Raw genomic sequence first — 20,083 nt, 5'->3', positions numbered from 1 at the left:
GGGGCCTAAGTGTGTCCTACCCCAGCTGTGCCCTGATGCCTCCTTAGCCATCAGAATGCCTGAGTGCCTGTGGCATGAGCAAAGCAGAGAAGAGCAGAAGGTCCATATACACAAGTTACACAAGTCCCCGACTTCTGTTTGGGGGACACGAGGCCTTGAAGGTTACCCCAAGAAGTTCCTGAAAATTCTCCCAGGGTTGGGAAAGGGGTGGGGGGAGGATGGGGACACGGCCTACCTTTTGTGAGCTTTCTCTGGCTCTTGGCACCCTTGCTCAGGGTGGATCTCTTACCTGCCACCCTCAGGACCCAGGGCATGAGCGGTCACTGACAGGCATCCTTCACAGGAGGTGGGGGTGGGGTATCCCTGCGGACGGATGCATCTGCACCAAGCCGTACGTTTTCCCATCGAAGTCCTGGAGAAGAGAAAGAACCCGCGCTCAGCATTTGGGGGATTTTCGAGCGCACAAGGAGCCCAGCCTCAGGCAGCCTTGGGTCCCGACACGCCCCTTCGTACTAAGAATTCAGTGGCCAGTGCAGGCCATCTCCTGCGGGCCTGGGGCGGGGCCAGCCCCACCCTCAAGAGGCTAGAAGGCCGAGAAATGTGACCTTGGCGACCCCAAACACCCGCCCCTCTCTTGCTCATTGCTGCACCTGCCCGCGGGGCCCGCCGAAGCGCGGGCAGAGGCGATGGCTAGCCCGGCGCCCTTAGTGGCCTCCATCAGCCACCAAATGGTGGCTCTGCAGACTCTGCAGCTGCTGCAGCAGGAGTGGGGCTGGGGGGATGGTCCGGGCGACCCGGGGAAGCCGCACGATCCAGACCACGTGTCCGCCGCCCCAGGGCGTCGCACAGGCCCGCGGCGGGCCCAGCGGGGGCCTGGGCGCCAAGACGGGGGCGGGGCGCGGGGGGTCAGGAATGGCGGGTCTGGGGCTCGGGCAAGCTCCCCAGAAGTGGAAGTGGTGCGAGGCGCCGAGTGGGGCGCGGAGCTGCTGCCCTTCCCCCGGGGTCGGGGGCCCTGCACCCTGGCCCAGATGGCGATGCGCAGTGCGCTGGCCCGCGTGGTGGACTCGACCTCGGAGCTGGTCAGCGTGGAGCAGACGCTGCTGGGCTCCCTCCAGCAGGAGCGGTCCTTCCCCATCCATCTGAAGGTGAGTCTGGCCTCCAGGACCCGGCTCGCGCGCAGGATCCCTCCACAGGGCGGGGCTGCGGGGCCGGGATGAAGGGATGAAGCCGGGAGGGGCCACCGTTGCAAAGCGGAGCCATCCACAGGGATTCCGCCTCTCTGAGAGGGAAGGGGGGAGGTGAAACCCCTGGGACTTGAGTCCAGGAACTCCGGGGCCCACCTGGGGCCCACCTGGCTGTGGAACTGAGACGCGGGGAAGCCTTGCCAAAAACCTTCCTTCGGATCTCCTTTCTCTCTCTCTCTCTCTCTCTCTCTCTCTCTCTCACACACACACACACACACACACACACACATAAATCAGCTTCCTGCTCCAGTCGAAGGCCCTTTCCACATGTGCAGCTTCTGGGGGTGGAAGACAGCTGCCCCTGCTTTCCCCTTCCCAGTTAATAACCCTTACTCCAGAGCCTTAAATGCACGTATTAAGTCCCCTCTGCCTTTTGTGTGACAAAATCACCTGAATTTATTTAAAGTTCCTTCACACTTAAGAATCAAACTTATTTTTGCAGAAACCCAATTCCCTACAGAGTTCAGAGGCCTTTTTGCGGAGTCAGCCTAGATTGTCATAAAGTGGGGTGAGAGCCGGGTGGGGCCCGGGTGTTGAAGCGTGAATACTAATGCTAAACTCCTGCTAAGTCCCGCAGCTTGTGTTTGTAGGGCACGTTTCCTCTCATGGTACCAAACTATGTTCGTCAGCCTAGCCAGGAAGCAGAGCAGCTGCCTCCCGGGCCAGGTGGGACTGGGGAAATCTGCAGATCTTGGGATCCAGTATCTGCCTTGTCATTAACTAACGTAATTGGTTTAAGGTCACAATCTCTTTGAGATCTTCTGGCTTTCCAATTTTGCTTCCTTCCTTCCCCTTGGGAGGCCAGCAGAAGGAAATGGGCGGGAATGATGAAGAAAACTTAGGGGGGTTCTCCAGAGTTGCTATTTTTGCTCTTTAAGCCAAGGTTTGGAAAAAAATTGCTGTGTTTTTAGGTTACTAGACACTGTAAAAGGTTGATCTGAAGTTAAATATAATCAAGCATATGATACAGCCAAATAAGTATTGTTACTCCTAACACAATGGCTTCTCAATCACCTGATACTGACATTTTGGGCTGGATAATTGTGGGGCTGTCCTGTGTGTTAAAGGATGTTTAGCAACATCCTTGGCCTCAACCCGGGAGATGCCAGAAACATTACTCCCCTCCCCCCCAACAAACTGATACAACCCAATATTCCCAAATGTGTGTTGGGGGGAGGGGAGATAAGATCGCCTCCAAATGCGAAGCACTGCCCCACTCACATTAGAAGTTAAAAAATGAAGCTGCATTTCACTAATGCTTGTGTGTAGAATGACCTTTTCTGGTACCATGAAGAAATAAAAAGTCCTACCAATTGAACTATGATGCACCATCTATTATAAGATCACATCAGAGATTTTGGAAACGTGAAAAAGTGTGCATTTTAGAATTGCTGAAATAGGAAGGGTTGTGTGATGTTAGGGGCATATACAGGGCATATGTAGGTTGGCAGAAGGAGAGACTGAGTGATTGGCTTTACCTTAGGTGATTTCGGTAGGCTTCTTGGAGGAAGTAATCTTAAAAAAATATGAATATTTGCCCCACAGGCATAAAAGGGAAAAATCATTTCAGGGGAGCTGTGTGATCTAAGGCCAAGAAGCAATGAAAAGACTTGGGCTTTGGAGGAACTAAAATTAGTTCATTACGGCAGAAAGTATAACAGGATGCTGCACAGGTAAGTGGGGTCTGATGGCAAGAAAAGTCCGTGTGTCATGCAGAGGGCCTTGAATTTTCTTTCAGGCAAAGGTAACCCTTGAAATGACTGAGGCATGGACGTGACCCTAGATAAGTCACAGCAGGTGAGGCTGCAGTCTGGGGGTCAGCTTGGAGACTACTGTCTGAGGGCCTGGCCCAGCTCAAATGCACTGGAGCTCTCTGCTCTGACCTATAAACCATGCCACTTGAGTTTCATGCCACTGTCCCTTCTACTTGGTCATTCTTCTGATGCTTTCTACTTGACTTTTTGTCCTCAACATTTTCCACCCTTCTCAAGCTTTCTTTATCCAAACCTCAACTGGCTCATTCCTCTTCTGAGAAAATTGAGGCCATCAGACACAAATATCTTCCTCTCTACCTAAAAAAATCTCACTTCTACTCATCTTCCTTCTTTTCTCTAATAAAGAAATGCTATTTGGTCCCCTCAACCCCCAACCCAAAGTAGCCTTCCTATTGGAGTCTGCTGGTTACCTGCAGGGGAGTAACGGGTTCTGAGGGCTCCTGAGAACAGCCAGTGTTTTCAGAAGGGAGAGGTTTCTTTGGATGATTTGCCTCCTGGCCAACATCTCAGAATTTTGCCTGGTTTTTAGTTTGGAGAAAAGGTAGTATCTCTGGTTATGAAGTAGTGATTACAAAGAACTTAGACTTAAGGACACAGTAGTCTCTCTTTCCAGGGGGCTGGTTATGCTGACTTGGCTTCATTATTACTAGTGTTAAACTGACTTTTGCATACACTACAAAGTGATCACCACCATAAGTCTAGTTACCATCCGTCAGCATACCACTGATTATCTTCACCCATTTCACCCAACCCCTTTCTCCTCTGGGTACCACTAGTCTGTTCTCCGCATCTATGACTTTGTCTTTGTTTTATTTTATTTGTTCATTTGTTTCATCTTTTAGATTTCACATATGAGTGAAATCATTTAGTATCTGCCTTTCTCTGTCTGACTGAAGTCACTTAGCATAGTACCCTTAAGGTCCAACCATGCTGTTGCAAATGGCAAGATTTTATTCTTTTTTATGGCTAAGTAATATTCTGGTGTGTGTGTGTGTGTGTGTGTGTGTGTGTGTGTGTGTGTGTGTGTATCTATCTATCTCACCTCTTTTTCCATTTATCTATCACTGGACATTTAGGTTGCTTCCATATCTTGGCTATTGCACATAATGTTGCAATAAACACGGGGTGCATATATCTTTTCAAATTAGTGTTTTCAAATTTTTTGGATAAATGCGCAGAAGTGGAGTAGCTGAGTCATGCAGTAGTTGTGTTCTTAATTTTTTGAGGAATCCCATACTGTTTTCCATAGTGGCTGCACTGATTTACAGTCCCACTAACAGTGCCCAAGGGTTCCTTTTTTCCACACTCTCACCAACACTTGTTCTTTCTTTTCTCTTTGATAGCAGCAATTATAACAGGCGTTAGGAGGGGTCTCATTGTGGTTTTGACTTGCATTTCACTAGTAATTAGTGATGTTGAGCATCTTTTCACGTGCCTGTTGGCCATCTGTATGTTTTCTTTGAAGAAATGTCTGTTCACATGCTCTGCACATTTTTTAACCAGTAGTTTATTTTTTATGTCTTTGAGTTGTAGGAGTTCTTTATATGTATTTGGATATTAACCCCTTGTCAGATATTTAGTTACAAATATCTTTTCCCATTCAACAGGTTGCTCATTCATTCTGGTGATGGTTTCCTGTGCCCTGCAAAATCTCATTAGTTTGATGTAGTCACGTTTGTTTATTTTTGCTTTTCTTTCCATTGCCTTTAGAGTCAGATCCACAAAGATGTTCCTAAGACTGATGTTGAGGAATTTACTGCCCCTGTTCTTTTTCCCCGTAGAACTTTTATGGTTTTAGGTCTTATATTCAAGTCTTTAATAAAATTTGAGTTAATTTTTGTGTGTAGTGTAAGATAGTGGTCCAGTTTCATTCTTTTGCCTGTGGCTGTTCAGTATTCTCATTACAATTTATTGAAGAGACTGTCCTTTCTCCATTGTATGTCCTTGGCTCCTTTGTCATAGATTAATTATCTATATCTGTGTAAATTTACTTCTGGGCTTTTAATTCTGTTCCAATCTGATTTGTGTGTCTGTTTTTGTACCAGTATCATTCATTCTCCTTGGGTTACTGTAGCTTTGTAGTATATCTTGAAAGCAGGGAGCATCGTATCTCCAGCTTTGTTCTTTTTCACTGTTGCTTTGGCTATTTGGAGCCCTTTGTAGTTCCACACACATTTTAGAATGACTGTTTTAGTTCTGTGAAGTATGCCATTGGAATTTTGATAGCTATTGCACAGAACCTATAGATTGCTTTGAGTAGTATGGACATTTCAACAATATTAAAAATATATATTAATTCTTCCAATCCAAAAACATGGATTTGCCATTTATCTTGCCATTTATGTGTGTCTTCTCCAATTTTTTTCATGTTTTCTTTATTTTTAAATTAAGAACATGTGGATTGATTTTATACACAGAAGGATTTCAAGAGGAGTTGTGCTAATGGAAATAACACCTGTGTATCACTTGGAAGTGTGTGGAAACATCTCTCTAACATCAGTTCCCTCCCACAGTGTTACTTGCCACAGAGAGGAGGAGGACTCACTTGAACTAAAGCCCTCAGCCCAGGTGAAAGGCATTAGGGACCCAAAGTAGAGACAGCCAGGACAGCTCAGTGATCTGGTCCTGTGAAGCCTTTCAAACCTACTATGCCACTTCCTGCTGTAGGCCCTTGGGCAAATTATTTAGCCTTCCTGTGCCTCAGTCTCCTTTCCTTAAAGTGGAGGTAGAGGTATCTAACCTTACAGGGTTATTAGGATAATGCACATGAAGACTTAGCGAGTGGCTGCCCATACAAACTCTCAATACCTTTGAAATTTTATTATTATTGTTATAATTATTAACAAGTTGATGCCTCATGTTCTCATTGACTATTATTATTGTGAGTTCCAGTCTTGATATTGATGGATCTAGCCCATGGACTCTATTTACTTTTCTGAGACTGTTGAGAAAGGCAGAGTTAGGATGACCCAAGGAAAGTTCCAAGAAGTCTCCACTATCCAGAGGTCAGCTTTAGCCCATATGTGATGACTGACTTAGAGATGCTACCACTGAATGACTCACTGATCAAGCCACTGAGGCTTAAGGAAGTGAAATTTTCAGGCATGAAGGCAGAGAAACTCTCAGCACAATACTGATGGACATTTTTATAGTATTTTACTCTTTTTTTTGAAGAAACCAACACTTAATATTCTTCTTGAAACTTTAAAGATAATCACACACATGCAAAACATGCATGAAGTGAGTTTTTTTATAGTGGATAAAAAATACTTCATAATCCTGAGTCTTGTTAAATTTGTTGGAGAGGCTAGAGTTAACCAGCTAGACAAACATTTATTATAGAAGGAGACTGAGACTCAGAGGAATTTAGGATTTTGCTAAAGATCTCACAGCTGGGAAGTGATGGCCCATGACTCAAACATGGTTTTGTCTGTTGTTGTTGTTGTTGTTTTTCCTATCATATCACAGTGCTGGATTAGAGAGGTGTGATGAACATAATGCAGAAATAAAGTCCATGAGTGTGTACAGTTGGTTGACAGTGGGTTGGATATGCTGTGCACTGCATACTGCTTGGGCTGCAAGAATCACCTTGTAGACTGGATATCTTGGTCAGCTCGGGCTGCTATGACAGCATGCCATAGACCAGGTGACTTAAGCCACAAACATTTATTTTCTCATTGTTCTGAAGGCTGGAAAGCTGAAGATCAAAAATTTGGTTTCTGGTAAGGTCTTTCTTCCTGGCTCACAGACTGCCACCTTCCCGCTCTGTCTTGAATGGCTTTTTCCTCTGTGCATGGTTAGAGAGAGGGAGAGATGTTGGATATCTCTCCCTCTTCTTACAAGGACACCAATCCTACTGGAGTAGGGCCCCACCCTTATGACTTCATACAACCTTAAGTACCTCCCTAAAGGTCCTTTTTCCAATACAGTCACACTGGAGGTTATGTTTCAACACACGGATTTTTTTGTGTGGGGGACACAATTTAATCCATTATATGGGTGATTTGTGTGTCTCTTTATATGAGGGCCACTTTACATAGTGAACCAAAGCACCAGGTGAATGTAGGAAATCATTATCCAACTAGTAATAACTATCAAGAATGCCTTAGGCACTCACCACTCAAAGGGAGCATAGAAACATGCAGAGGACCAGACGGAAGCCAGTCCAGGATTTTAAGAACTGCTGAAAATGACCAACTCACACAGACATCATTAACCAAGCCAATTATGAAGTCACTCTGATTTTTTCTGTCTTCCTTTGAGAGTCAAAAACATTTATAGTTTCCAAGAGTTCTGCTCTGGTGCAAGTTTCATGGAAACTATGGCTGATGCCAACTTTCAGAGGCAGGAGAACTTTCCTGCTATTATAGATTAAACTTGCCTGTGAGTTCACCCATTTCAATTAGCTGATCTGGTGCCAGTTATTCTATCACGTTCCGTGGTCCTTGCTGGTTTTCTCATTCTACATACCAAGCGTGGTGGTTATAAAACCACTGGCTTTGGCTTCATGGTCACTACTAATGCTCTTTGCAAATTGCAAGTGTGAACATTGGGTCACTCAGAGGAAGACGTTGGTGATGAGTGCTTTTTCCCCCCATTAATGTGAGTGTGAAGCCAGTTTCTGCAAATTTGGGAATTGTGTCTTTAAAAATTACTTACAAACTATTGAAGGAATAAATGCTGAGTTACATGATTATAGCATAGCCAGGGAATTGCTCTTCATTTGGGATAAAATCGTGGTGTTCTGGGACAAAAAGGCCCAGTGACTACTCTTTTAATAGCTTCATTACAGCTTTGTCCTTGCTCATAACGTGAGAGATAGGAAAATCAGGACATTTACAATTGCCAAAATGAGAATTTTGGGAAAGATATCAAGGAAGGTCCTAAAACAAACCTGCTTATGTTTAACATCTTGATGGAAAGGCTGCCGTGCTTTGTTCTATAATTTTGGGGTTTGCCTTTGTGTGCATACCTGAATCAAGAGCTTGTTTCCATCACAAAGTTCTTTTAACTGGACTTTTCTAATGAAAATGGTACCATACCCAAAGCAAATGCATAAGGAACCTTAGTTCCTTGTGAGCGTTTACACTGGGTACACCACAAGTAAAAATGTTTAATTTCCTGTGGACGATAGACTTTTTATGGTGACTGGCAGATACTTTGGTTCTTCATTGAGTGTTTTATTAACACACAGTTATATATCTATTTGAGACTGGCCGTGGGTTCAGGCCATTGGGGGCTCCTCTGGGTCCCATGAATTTGTAGTTCAAAGCCAGATGCTGATGAACCAAAGGGACAAATTGTAGTATGCTGTTTCTGCTAGCGTGGTTTTCACACCATCCCTCTAAATAGAGAAATGGCTCTCCCATTTTATGGACGTATCCAGTATGAGGGTGGGTGATGAGTCTGGGGAAGGAATTTGTGCTCCTTCGTAGGTCCCAGCACTTGGTACCTTTAGTGGAGAGTGGTCTGCTGAAGTTCATTAAGGTCAGGAGGCCCCCACCACAAAAGCTGGGAAAAGCTCTTTCTTCAGTGTTCTCCATAGGGGACATTAGGCATTCAGGGCAAACTAGAAAGGAAAATGTGAGAAGAAACAAGTTTGTGGAAGCCATTGCAAGAGACTATAGCTTGAGATGTGACTGTCTTGAAAAGAACCAACTAATTTTAAAGCCAGTGGTGAAGGGGCTATGAGCTGATTTATAGTTTATATAGATGGAGAAGTGATGAAGGTGATGAGGTGATGGTGATGAGGTAGGAAAAAAACTAAAAGTCTTCCTTGTGGATTCTTTAAAAGTTATCTGCATTGTAGAGCCCATAAAGTCATATTGTATTTTTGACTTTATTATCCACTGGTGTTGGTTTCAGAAAATAGGCTTTGAAACTGACTGTCGAAGCCAGATTCTTTTTGCCTTCAAGACTTCAGTTTTGTTGGGAGTGTTTATTTTCAGTACAAAGCTAAAAAAAGCCTTAGCTTTTCTTCCCTTTTGGACTTTGCAGGTGCATTTGCAGTCACTCAAGGATTCCAGATGTGTGCATTCCTAATAAACACAAAGCATAATGCCGAAAAGTGCAAGTGTGGCAGTTTTTCTAAGAGACCTCCCATATACTGGGCAGGAGAGAACAGAGTGGAGGAAGAGAGAGCTCCAGCTAGGGGGGTCGCTGATTAGCTAGGAGTTGGCTTGACATGGGAGGTAGAAGGTTCCATGCCTTGAATATCTTCCAGACAGCCAAACCCTCTCAATTATGTTGCAGCAAAGTGGGATGGGCCAACAGACCAATCTCAATTTGGATGTGACCAATGCCAACTGGAGCTTCGTTAACACTCAGTTAACCTTAAGAAAAATAGTGTGAATATGGGGCCGAAAAAGAAACATTCATTTGTAGACATTTTTGTTCCATCTCAAAGCTAGTTTGGTGCCTCCCTCCTCGCCTGCACGGTTTCCCCGCTCATCCCACGAGGACATCTGAGGCTCTGTAATTTCAGTTCCCCAGTCTGTCTCCCACCATGGGTAGCAGGCTCTGCTCTCCAAGTCATAACAGTACCCAGCCCGGTTTCTAATTTGGGGTGGGTCTTTGATGAACATTTGAGTTTGGGAAGAGAGGATTCTTTAGGATTCACTAGCACCCTTGCTGGGTTATAGGGTAGCACTATTTTTAACTTTTTGAGGAAAATCCATACTGTTTTCCAGAGTGGCAGTACCAGCTTGCATTCCCAACCCTTTCTATCTTGTTAACATCTGTTTCCTGTGTTGTTACTTTTAGCCGTAATGACAGGCGTCAGGTGATATCTCATTGTAGTTTTGATTTTTATTTCCCTGATGCCAAATGATGTTGAGCATTTTTCATGTGTGTGTTAGCCATTTGTATGTCTCTTCATGTCTTCCGCCCATTTCTTAACTGGATTTTTTGGTGTTGGGATGTTGAGTTTGATAAATTCTTTTTTTTTTTTTTTTTAAAGATTTCATCCATTTATTCGACAGACAGAGATCACAAGTAGGCAGAGAGGCAGGCAGAGAGAGCGTGGGGGGAGCAGGCTCCTCGCTGAGCAGAGAGCCCGATGTGGGGCTCGATCCCAGGACCCTGGGATCACGACCTGAGCCGAAGGCAGAGGCTTTAACCCACTGAGCTACACAGGCACCCCGAGTTTGATAAATTCTTTATAGATTTTGGATACTAACTCTTTATCAGATAAGCCATTTGCAAATATCTTCTCCCATTCTGAAGGTTGCCTTTTAGATTGGGGGGAAAAGAGCAATTTTTTTCTTTATTTTAGGAAAATAAAAAATTAAATAAATAAATAAATAAATAAATAAATAAAGGTGCCCCTCATTTGCTGTGTGGCTTGGGTATGTTGATTCATCTCTCTCAGCCACATTTCTTCATCAGTCATTCATGGATGGTTGTGAGTCTTGAGTGACACCAGGTAGATCAGGAGCCTGGCCTTGGATCCTGCACCTAGCAGGTTTGGCCAGACCAGTGTTTTTAAAATGCTGGCTTGCCATGTGCTCTCCCTGCTTGGAAGTGCCCAGGGACTTCACTATGGCACTCAAGGCTCCCACACTAGTTTGTGTCCTGGTTCCCAGCACAAAGCTGTTCTTTTCAGTCTGGCCTCTTTCCAGTCCCAGCCCCTACTTGACTTCAGGCCTTTGCTGTGTTATTTATTCTAACTGTGAGAGACGTCTCTTCCCTGAGAGGCAAAGACTGCATTCCCTAGCACCAGCTGTCTTGTAACGTCTGTACAGCCTTCCCGGATGCCTCATCCTAACCTCCATCCCCTTCTGCAAAGGCCAACAGCACTCTGATGCTCTTGACCACTTCTTTTTTTTTTTTTTTTTAAATTGTGGTTAAAAAAGGGCATAACATAAATTTGACCATTTTTAGTGTATAGTTCAGCAGTATCAAGAGCACTCAGATTATTGTGCAACCAATCTCCCTAATTTTTTCATCTCGTAAATCTGAAACTCTGTACATATTAAGCAACAAATCCCCATTACCCTTCCCCTCGCCTCTGGCAGCCACAAGTCTTCTCTCTGTTTCTGTGTGAGTTTGACGACTCTAAGTATTGCATGTAAGTGGAATCATACGGTATTTATCTCTTTGTGTCTGGGTTATTTCAGAGAGCATAATGTCCTCAAGGTTCTTTCATGTTGGAGCGTGTCTCAGGATTTCCTTCCTCTTTAAGGCTAAATAGTATTTCATCCTATGTATATACCATGGTTTGTTCATCCATTCATTTGTCAGGGGACCCCTGAGCTGCCCTCACCTCTTGGCTATTGTGTATAGTGCTGCTGTGGACATGGGTGTGTAAATATCTCTTTGAAATCCTGATTTGAGTCCTTTAGAATATGTATTCTGGAGGTGGAGTTGCTGGATCACGTGGTAATTGCATTTTTGATTTTTTTGAGGAGCCTCCATGCTGTTTTCTGTAGTGGCTGCATGATTTTAGATTCCCACTGGCAGCACACGAGGGCCCCAATTTCTCCACATCTTCGCCAACACTGGTGATTTTCAGGGTTTTTTTTAACAGTAGTCATTCTAATGGATATGAGGTGTGCTCAAGCACTCTTCTTTGTGCCTTTATCTTATTCTGTGTGACCTCTCTACTACTGAACAGCTTAGATAGTTTCATCTCACCAATTAGATTCTTAGCTTCTATAGAGCATTTTGTTCTGTACTTTTCTGTCCTTCCTTCCTCCTCTCTCTTTGTTGCTGACCTCCCATCTAGAGGAGTACTTTATGCACAACCTTAGATGAATGGAGTGCCTTATAAATTCAGGGTTTGCATGACCATGAGCTTATTTGACCTTCACAGTCTCTCTGTGTGGTAGCTATTTGTTTCCACCTTACTCATTAGAAAACTGAATTTTCCAGAGATGAAAAAAATGTCTTGTCCACAGGTGGCCTGTCAAAGGGACAGAACCAGGGCTCTGATGGCAAGTCCAGTGGTCATGAAGGGATAATCTCAGCATTCCAGGGGTCTTTGCAGGTGCCTGGAGGGCTACCATCCTAACTAACATCTAGAAAGTCCTTTTTGCTGTATAGGATAACATGCTCACAGCTTTTGGGGATTAGGACATGGACATCTTCAGGAGGTCATTATTCTGTCTACTACAGGACAGATTCCAGCTAAGAATTAAGGAGAAAAGATGTTCTGGAAATTAGAGCCAAGGGTTGCCTCCTAAGCACATGGGTTTTTCCTATGTGGCAAACAGTGTGACACCAGGTGTGCTCCAGAAAGGATTCACACGTCAGAAAGTGCTTTGTATGAACTCTCTATAGTGCTTGGATTATGAGTCTATAAATGTATGGTCTTCTGTAGGGTTGGGTCTTTGTGTTTTTACCATAGCCCCCATCCCATTTCACTGGACATTTGGATATATGCTCTATGTGTCTCAATGCTCCTACTAGGTTATCAGCTTTTTATAGACTAGGTACCCATGTCTTACTGCTTTTTACCCAGTGTGGTCAATCATGTAGTGGAGACTTCACATGTTTGAAACAAATGTATTCGTTTCATGAACTGAGTCTGAGGCCATTACCCCAGTAGATGAGTTGAGTCACTATAAAATGTAAATGCTTCCTATCAGTTCGATAGGAACTGATAACAACCAACACATTTCATATCCACAGTCTGAAATTACACAAGGCTTTAGAAGTTCCAAAACCTGTCTTTATATTGCTCAGTCAGAGCATTCTAATGCTGGCAACGTACTCAAAACCCTGTGAAGGGTATGACATCATTTCTGAAAGCATCTGGGCCTTGCTAAATAAAAGCTGCTGGGTGGATGTGTCCTGTCATTGAATGGAAAGCAGCAAACATGAAATCATCATGAGCATCGATCATGGGATTTTCTACTAAAAGTCCATGAGCCATTCAATATGCCACTGTCTCAACCCTGTGATTTTTGGCCCCCATCTTTACAACAGAATCAATAGAGGTTTGGTTGGAGGCCATGATCACTGGATCCACAGTTAGCCTTCAGACCCCTCAGAAAGGAAGAGAAGCAACCACCTGTTTTATTTTTCCATTCCCAGGCTTAAGAGTCCCATGGAAAGCCTGTGCGTATTGATTTGTTTTCTTTGACTGTTAATATAGTTGAGAAAGGATTAAAAAACTGTACTAAAAGAGTAAAATAAAGAGACTTTGCAAAGCTTGCCAGAGATCTGAAGTTATACCCAGGGCCTCAGGGACCAGTGCAGCCCAGCAGTGGAATTTTATTATATGTATACTTTCCCCAAATGATGCCTTCTTTGATTCTTTACAGTAAACGTGAAATTGACTTCAGATTTTAGGTCCACAAACATATTTTTAAGGCATTTTAATCTTATTTGGGTGATGAATGCCTTTGCAGACTGGCTAATAGGCACACGTCAGCACACATTTCAGTGGTTCCTTCAATTCTGAATTTCCCTTTGCATGTTGTCTTTGATCCTTCCACTTTGTACTTAGAGTTGGATTACTTCTGTAAAGCAAGTAGACAATTTCCCTTGATGTGGATCTGGGGGAAGTAGTCCAGAAGGCATTTTTCCCCCTCTACTTTCCCATTCCCAAGCAATATGCAGGAATATAGGTTACTCCATAAACTATGGGACGGATTATCTACATAGCCCCTTGATACCTTCTGAGCAGAAATGAGCAACACGCAAAGGCGGGGAAGCAAGAATGCTTTAAATAGGAAGAAAAAAACAAGAAGCATGGTAGGCTGTGAATACTTGAGTAAAGGAACTGTGGCTTGTTGTGTTGACCTTTCTGTCCTAGCCCCTCACTCACACTGGAGTCCTGCTGCCATTGTTGGCCAAACTCAACAGATGAATGTTTGTTCTGTTTCCCAGAAGATGTTCTCTAATAAACACTTTGCCAGAAACTCAGGTCCTTCTAACCCAAGTGACAGAGTTTTTGTTAGGGAGAAGAGTAGCTTCTCTTTCTACATAGAAGTAGGAAGAAAACCCTAGTTCCAAACTTCAGTTCAGCTTTTAGTTCTTTCTTTCATTTTCTTTTGGATTATCTGTTTTTTTTTTTTTTTTCTTTTCCTAAGTTCTTGAGTTGAATTCTTAGCTCATGTTTTTTCAGTGGTTATTCTTTACTTTTATGGCATTAAGTGCATGACTTTCTCAATGCAGGTGTATCCCACAAATTTGTGATATACTATTTCCATAATTGTTCAGTATATTTTAAAATTTCAATTATTTTTTTTGCTGATCCATGAATTATTTGGAAGTAGATTTTTAAGTCATGTATGTATTGGGAAAGTTATGTTATTGATTTCTCATTTATTTGCATTGTTATTTGTATGATATAGATTTCTAGGTATTCATTGAGAATTTGCTTCTAGTGTATTACAATATAGTCAGCTTTCATAAATATTCCATATATCTTCGGGAAAATGTGTATTTGCTTATCTTTATTGGGCCAAGCTTGCGATTAGTGTTTTAGTCTTTTCTCTCCAGGTTGATCATTTTGTTGTTTGATTTTTTTCAGTGTCTGAGTAAGCTGGGTAGAAATCAGTTTTTATGTTTGCAGATTAAATGTAAATTAAGATAATCATATTAGGCACACACGAAGTACAGAACTGTTATCCTTCTTGAGGAATAGGTCCTTTTATTAACTGTAGTTTATTTTATCCCTAATAATGATTTTCCTGGCTTTGTTTCAACTCCTCTTTGCTGTGTATATGTTTTAGCATCCATTGACTTGAAGTCTTTAGGTGTTTTTAGTTTTGAACGTGTTTCTTGTAAATAATTTATCAATAGATTTTTAAAAAATCTAATCTGGCAACCACATATTTCAAAATGTGTCTGATTTGATGCTTTCTATTCACCTTGATTTATGTTTGTATATTTCTTCCTTTTTACCTTCTAAAAACAGGATCAATTAAGTTTTAATTTTCCTTTTATCTGCTGGTTTTGAAGTTTTACGTATTACTTCTATCCTTTAATGATAAGCCTTACATTTCTCACATGCATACTTAATATGTCTGAAATTTATCAACTTCGTCACCTTTCTGAATATGTATAATGCCTTAGAATGCCAGTCCCTCCTACATGTTACTACTATTCAGCATTTTGGAACCATATTGCTTTTGTAAGTCCGAAGTTAATTGTTATAATTTTGGTTTTGAACATCAGTTCTTGAACATCATATTTTTAAGTTTCTTTGTTCACTGTGGCTTCTTGTATCTCATTCTTTCCTTTTGAAATGAATGTCCCCTTTCTGAATTATATCTCTAGGAAAATATGACAATGAAGGTGGTAACTACTGTTGTCCTTTAAAATGAAGGAATATTTATTTCACCCTGATGTTTAAATAATAGTTTTATTGAATTAAAAAAATTCTATTTTGACAATTATTTGAAAAATTATCCAATTCTTTTCTGGTTTTGGTCCTTGTAGCTTAGTAGTTGGCAGTCTGTCTTGTCATTCCTTGGAAATCATCCATTTCCCCCCCACCCCCCTGCCCCCAGTTGCTTTTAAGAGTACTTTTGCCTTAATAAGTTTAGATTTGAATCTCATTTCACTTATTCTGTTCCAGGCTGATTTTATATCCTGAATCTATGTTCATGAACCTGGATTCATGTTTTGGATCAATTTTGAATAATTTTTATCCATTATTCTCTTTGACTATTGTCTCCCCTCTTCTCCCCCAGCCCTCTCTTCTATCATCCATGTTATTTAACTTTCCATACATATTTCCCATGTCTGGCTTTTTATCTTGCATTCTGAGTAATTTTCTCATATTCATCATCTAGTTCATCATCTAATTCCTTATTTCAAATGTATTTATTCAGGTGTTTAAATTGTCTATTGAGTTTTTAATTTGTCACAATAGTTTCTAGAAATGGTATTTGATTCTTTTCCAAGCCTGTTTTTACTTGAAGTGTTTCTGATTCCTTCTTTTATATTTTTAATCACTTTAAACATATTTTATAGTTTCTAGCTGAAATACTTGGAGTTTATACTGCCCTGTATTGGTATCTGCTATATCATGGTGGGTTATATTTTAAATTTCATATTCTGAATTTGTCTTTGACAGAGTGTTATGGGAATACTATTGTGGGGCATGGGTTGTGGACCTGTCTCCATGGAATAGGCTTTTATTTACTTTCACCATGTGTCCATGGATATTTTAGCCCCGTTCCAATTTTTAAGCCACTTTCTTAGCATGAGAGTTCCCAGAACATGTATGTGGTATAGAGGGCAGCTCCCAGCTTTAGCTGTTGTGTAGTAAAGGTCAACAGTTACACATTCTTGGGGCAACTTTATCCTCCACCCCAAACCCAGCTGCAGATTAACTTCCTTTTTTTGATGAATATTGGTGGGCTGCTAAAATAATCTACTTTTGCTTTATCTCTGTCCATTAGGGATTTTCACAGTTTTCTTGCAATACCAGAAAGGATATTTGCTCTATTTTATTTAGACTTCAGTTTCCTCAAAGGGTTTTAGGGAAAATAAGTGTGCCATGTTACCAGAACCAGAAGTCTGTGGAGAACATTTACATGTATTTAAAATAAATTATATATTCAACATTATCTCTGGTATGGAATAATTTTATTTGTTTATTGGAATAATTTTAGTATACCATTTCTATACAATGGATTTTAGAATAGGAAACATTTGGGAACTAAAAATCTAGTTATTTCATTCTTTTAAACTACCTGGGAACTATTCTTTCTAAATTTGCATTGGGAAAGTTCTTGACACTGCGTTCATTATATACCATATCCTGTGTTGGAATTTTGAAGACTGTGAGTATGGAATAATAGGAACAGAGGCTATTTGTGTATTCTTCAAAGCTCTGTTAGGAACAAATAACAGAAAGTCAACTCCAAATGGCTGAAGTAAAAAGGCATATTTATTGATTCAGATAACCAAAAAATCCTGGGGCTTATTTTTCAAGTATAGCTGGATCAATATACTCAGAGAGTCTAATTAGACTCAATCTCTTTTAATTCCTTGGTTCTGCTTTTTTTTTTTTTTTCTTTTTCCTCTGCTGGCTTCCTTCTTATGTGTGTTCTCCCCTTATGGTGGCAGGGTGCTTTCCAAAAGCCCCAGTTAAAAGGAACTTCTCTTTCCCAGTCCAAAAGACATTCTAGAACTGTAGCTTATTGGTCTGTGTTAGGTCACCTGTCCATTCCTGACCAAGCCAAAATGATTGAGGGGTGGTCATCTCTGATTGGCTGATTCCTGGAGTTGTAGAGTGGGTGGAGTCAGCTTTGGCCAAATCACATAGGCTGAAGATGGAGGAGAGTAGTTCTTTCAGAGAAAAATTGAGGTCCTGTGATGGGAAGAGATGGGAATGGAAGTTGGGTACGTAATACTCAGCAAATGTCCCCATACCCTATCTAATTGCTTATGTTTGTTGTTTATTGCAGGATAGTGTTGAGTTTAGAAACATCTGCAGTCATTTGGCTCTACAAATTCAAGGACAACAGTTTGACAGAGATTTGAATGCTGCCCACCAGTGTTTGAAGACAATAGTCAAGAAGCTGATTCAGTCACTTGCTAATCTTCCTTCAGACGCCCACGTGGTAGCCTCTGCTTCTTTGAGACAGATCTTACAGAATCTCCCAGACATATGAAGGCCCAAGGCACCAGAATTAAAACCCAGCTGGTACTGCCAGGCGAACTGGGTAGCTTATGTTCTTAATTGAATCAGCAGACAATAGATGTTTTTACCCCAGTAAGGAGAAACTTGATGACATATACAGAAGTCTGACCTATGGCATCTGTACCCTTTAGATAACAGCATGTTGGTGAAAATTTTTTAAAGCAGTAGTTTACATTTTTAAGTATGTTGACATATTTGCTTACTTTTTGATTGAAATATATTCTACTTTGTGGAACTGATTGGGTTATATATGTATATATTTACTAATTCATATTAAGTATTAGTTTTGATTAAATGATACATTTATCTATACTTATATTAACATGGGACTATGAGGTTTAATACGGTTATATAATATGGTTATTTATATATGTTTATATGATTAAAGCCTCATGGTTCTTAAAATTATCTTGAATAAATAGGATATTTGATAATTGATATGTTTTCCATACTGAGCACTTCATTTTATGTTATGAAAATGATCTTTAGATGTTGTAGGACCACATGTGTCAGTAATTATGAGTTCCAATCCTGGCATTAATAACTTACTGTTGGACAGGAAAATAGTTGCTTCTAAGCCTTGTGCTTTCATACACTGATTTGTAAATTTACAATGATAATGAGCTATGAAGTACCAAGGATATATGATATGTAAACACAAAGTACAGTGTTATTAAAGTCTCATGTGGAAACATGTAGCTCTTCTTACTGTTTCTAAATATTCCAAATGAAGTAGGAAATTCCTGTGAAAAACAGGAGGGAGTGGATACACTGGCAAGTTTCCCTAAATATTTAGAGCTGGGGAAAGAGAAGCTAACTTTTTTTTTGCAACAATGATCTGAATATGCTTAGGAAAAACTAAATTTCCTGTTGTTTAATGATGACTATATTGAAAACCAGCTTATACACACACACATATACACATACACTCATTCTTTTGCCTGTACTATCAAGTCTTGCCTCTCAACAGGGGCATTAAATCAGTATGCTCTTATCTTATAGTATTTCCTCTAATCTTCATAAAAAACAATTCCCCCAGCACCTACTTTATTTCTCTCCTCCCCTATGAGCAAAACTCATGGAAATCCTCCCAATTAGTTGCCTACAATTCTTTTCTTTTCTTTTCCAATTCCCTTCTGGACTTGCTTTAAATGAATTTTGTGCCCACACTCCAGCAAAAATATTCTTGTCATGACTCCCGTTGACTGCTCACTGATGAATTCATAGTAAATTCTCAATCCTCATCTTACTTGATTTATCAGCTGTTTTTGACATGGTTGACTACTCCTTCCTTGAATCATCTTATTTTGGTTTTCAGATCAGCAGACTTTCTTGGTTTTACCTCACTAACTCATTCACAGAACTGTTTCTTATTTCCTCCATATTGCCCTGACTTCTTAATTTTAGAGTTCTTCAGGCTTGGTCTTGGTACTTTTTCTGTATTACACTTATTCCACAGTGATTCTAAATACCAGGTATTCACCAATGATGCCAAGACATATTCTTTCACCCTGAACTCCAGATTCCTGTAGCCAAATCACTACAGAGTATCTCTACTTAAAAGGCTTTTTCAATCCTAAAACAGAATTCTTGATGCCCAAATCTGCTTCTCCCTCATCTTCTAACTCTCACTTGGTGGTAGCTTATATCATTCCAGCCACATATGCAAAAAGAACATTGAAATCATCCTTGACTCTTTGATTACTCTCACATATAGTCACTCAATCAACAAATCCTAATGGCTCAACCTTCAAAATATATCCCAAGTCATGTCACTTCTCACCACTTCCATAGCTAGGACCGTAGTCCTGTTCCTGCCTGGAGTAACACAGTACTTTCCTAAATGGTCACACTACTTCAGTGCCCTCTCTCTGTTATTTAGTCTCTTTATTATCTATCAGCCACAGTAATATAAATCAAACTGATTACTCCTCTACTCTCAATCTACCAATGGTTTCCCTTCTTACTGAGAATAAAATTCAAATTCTGTCTCTGACCCATCTCCTACTCTGTTTCTACTCCAATAATATTAGTCTCTTTGCTTTACTCACCTCTTCAAACACAGTTGGTTTTACAGCCTCTGTGTTACTCTTTCCTCTGCCTTAAAGACTTCTCTCCCATCTACTTCAAGTAGGTCTCTACTCCAGGGCCCTTCATTAAAGAGGCCCTCTCTGGAAGACACAAAGAAATGGAAAAACATTCCATGCTCATGGACTGGAAGAACAAATATTGTGAAAATGTCTATGCTCCTTTAATCAATCTATGCATTTAATGTAATCCCTATCAAAATGCCACCAATTTTTTTTCAAAGAAATGGAACAAATAATCCTAAAATTTATATGGAACTAGAAAGAAAGACCCTGAACAGCCAGAGGAATGTTGAAAAAGAAAACCAAAGTTGGCAGCATCACAATTCCAGACTTCAAGCTCTATTACAAAGCTGTCATCATCAAGGCAGT

The 20,083-nt window shown here is 41.0% G+C and overlaps 1 protein-coding gene and 1 long non-coding RNA gene across 2 annotated transcripts in view; one reads left to right on the top strand and one right to left on the bottom strand.

Moving 5' to 3' along the window:
- Nucleotides 1-686: 686 nt before the first annotated feature.
- Nucleotides 687-17,595, top strand: DLEU7 (deleted in lymphocytic leukemia 7; the record flags this gene model as incomplete). The annotated part of the gene is made up of 2 exons (XM_080798005.1): nucleotides 687-1,145; nucleotides 17,389-17,595. The coding sequence occupies 2 exons, from the start codon at nucleotides 687-689 to the stop codon at nucleotides 17,593-17,595; spliced, it is 666 nt and encodes a 221-aa protein (XP_080654131.1).
- LOC308339403 overlaps nucleotides 16,852-20,083 on the bottom strand; it is a 41,733-nt gene continuing 38,501 nt past the window's right edge. Inside the window, exons 4-5 of the long non-coding RNA XR_013966513.1 lie at nucleotides 19,676-19,795; nucleotides 16,852-17,291 (exon numbers count right to left, since the gene is read on the bottom strand). This is a non-coding gene — a long non-coding RNA (uncharacterized lncRNA). The remainder of the gene's footprint in view (nucleotides 17,292-19,675; nucleotides 19,796-20,083) is intronic.

Source organism: Martes martes (assembly GCF_963455335.1).
Source record: "Martes martes genome assembly, chromosome: 3".
Lineage (NCBI taxonomy): Eukaryota > Metazoa > Chordata > Mammalia > Carnivora > Mustelidae > Martes > Martes martes.
The sequence above is the reverse complement of the archived record's forward strand: the minus strand, read 5'-3'. Positions and strand labels throughout refer to the sequence as shown.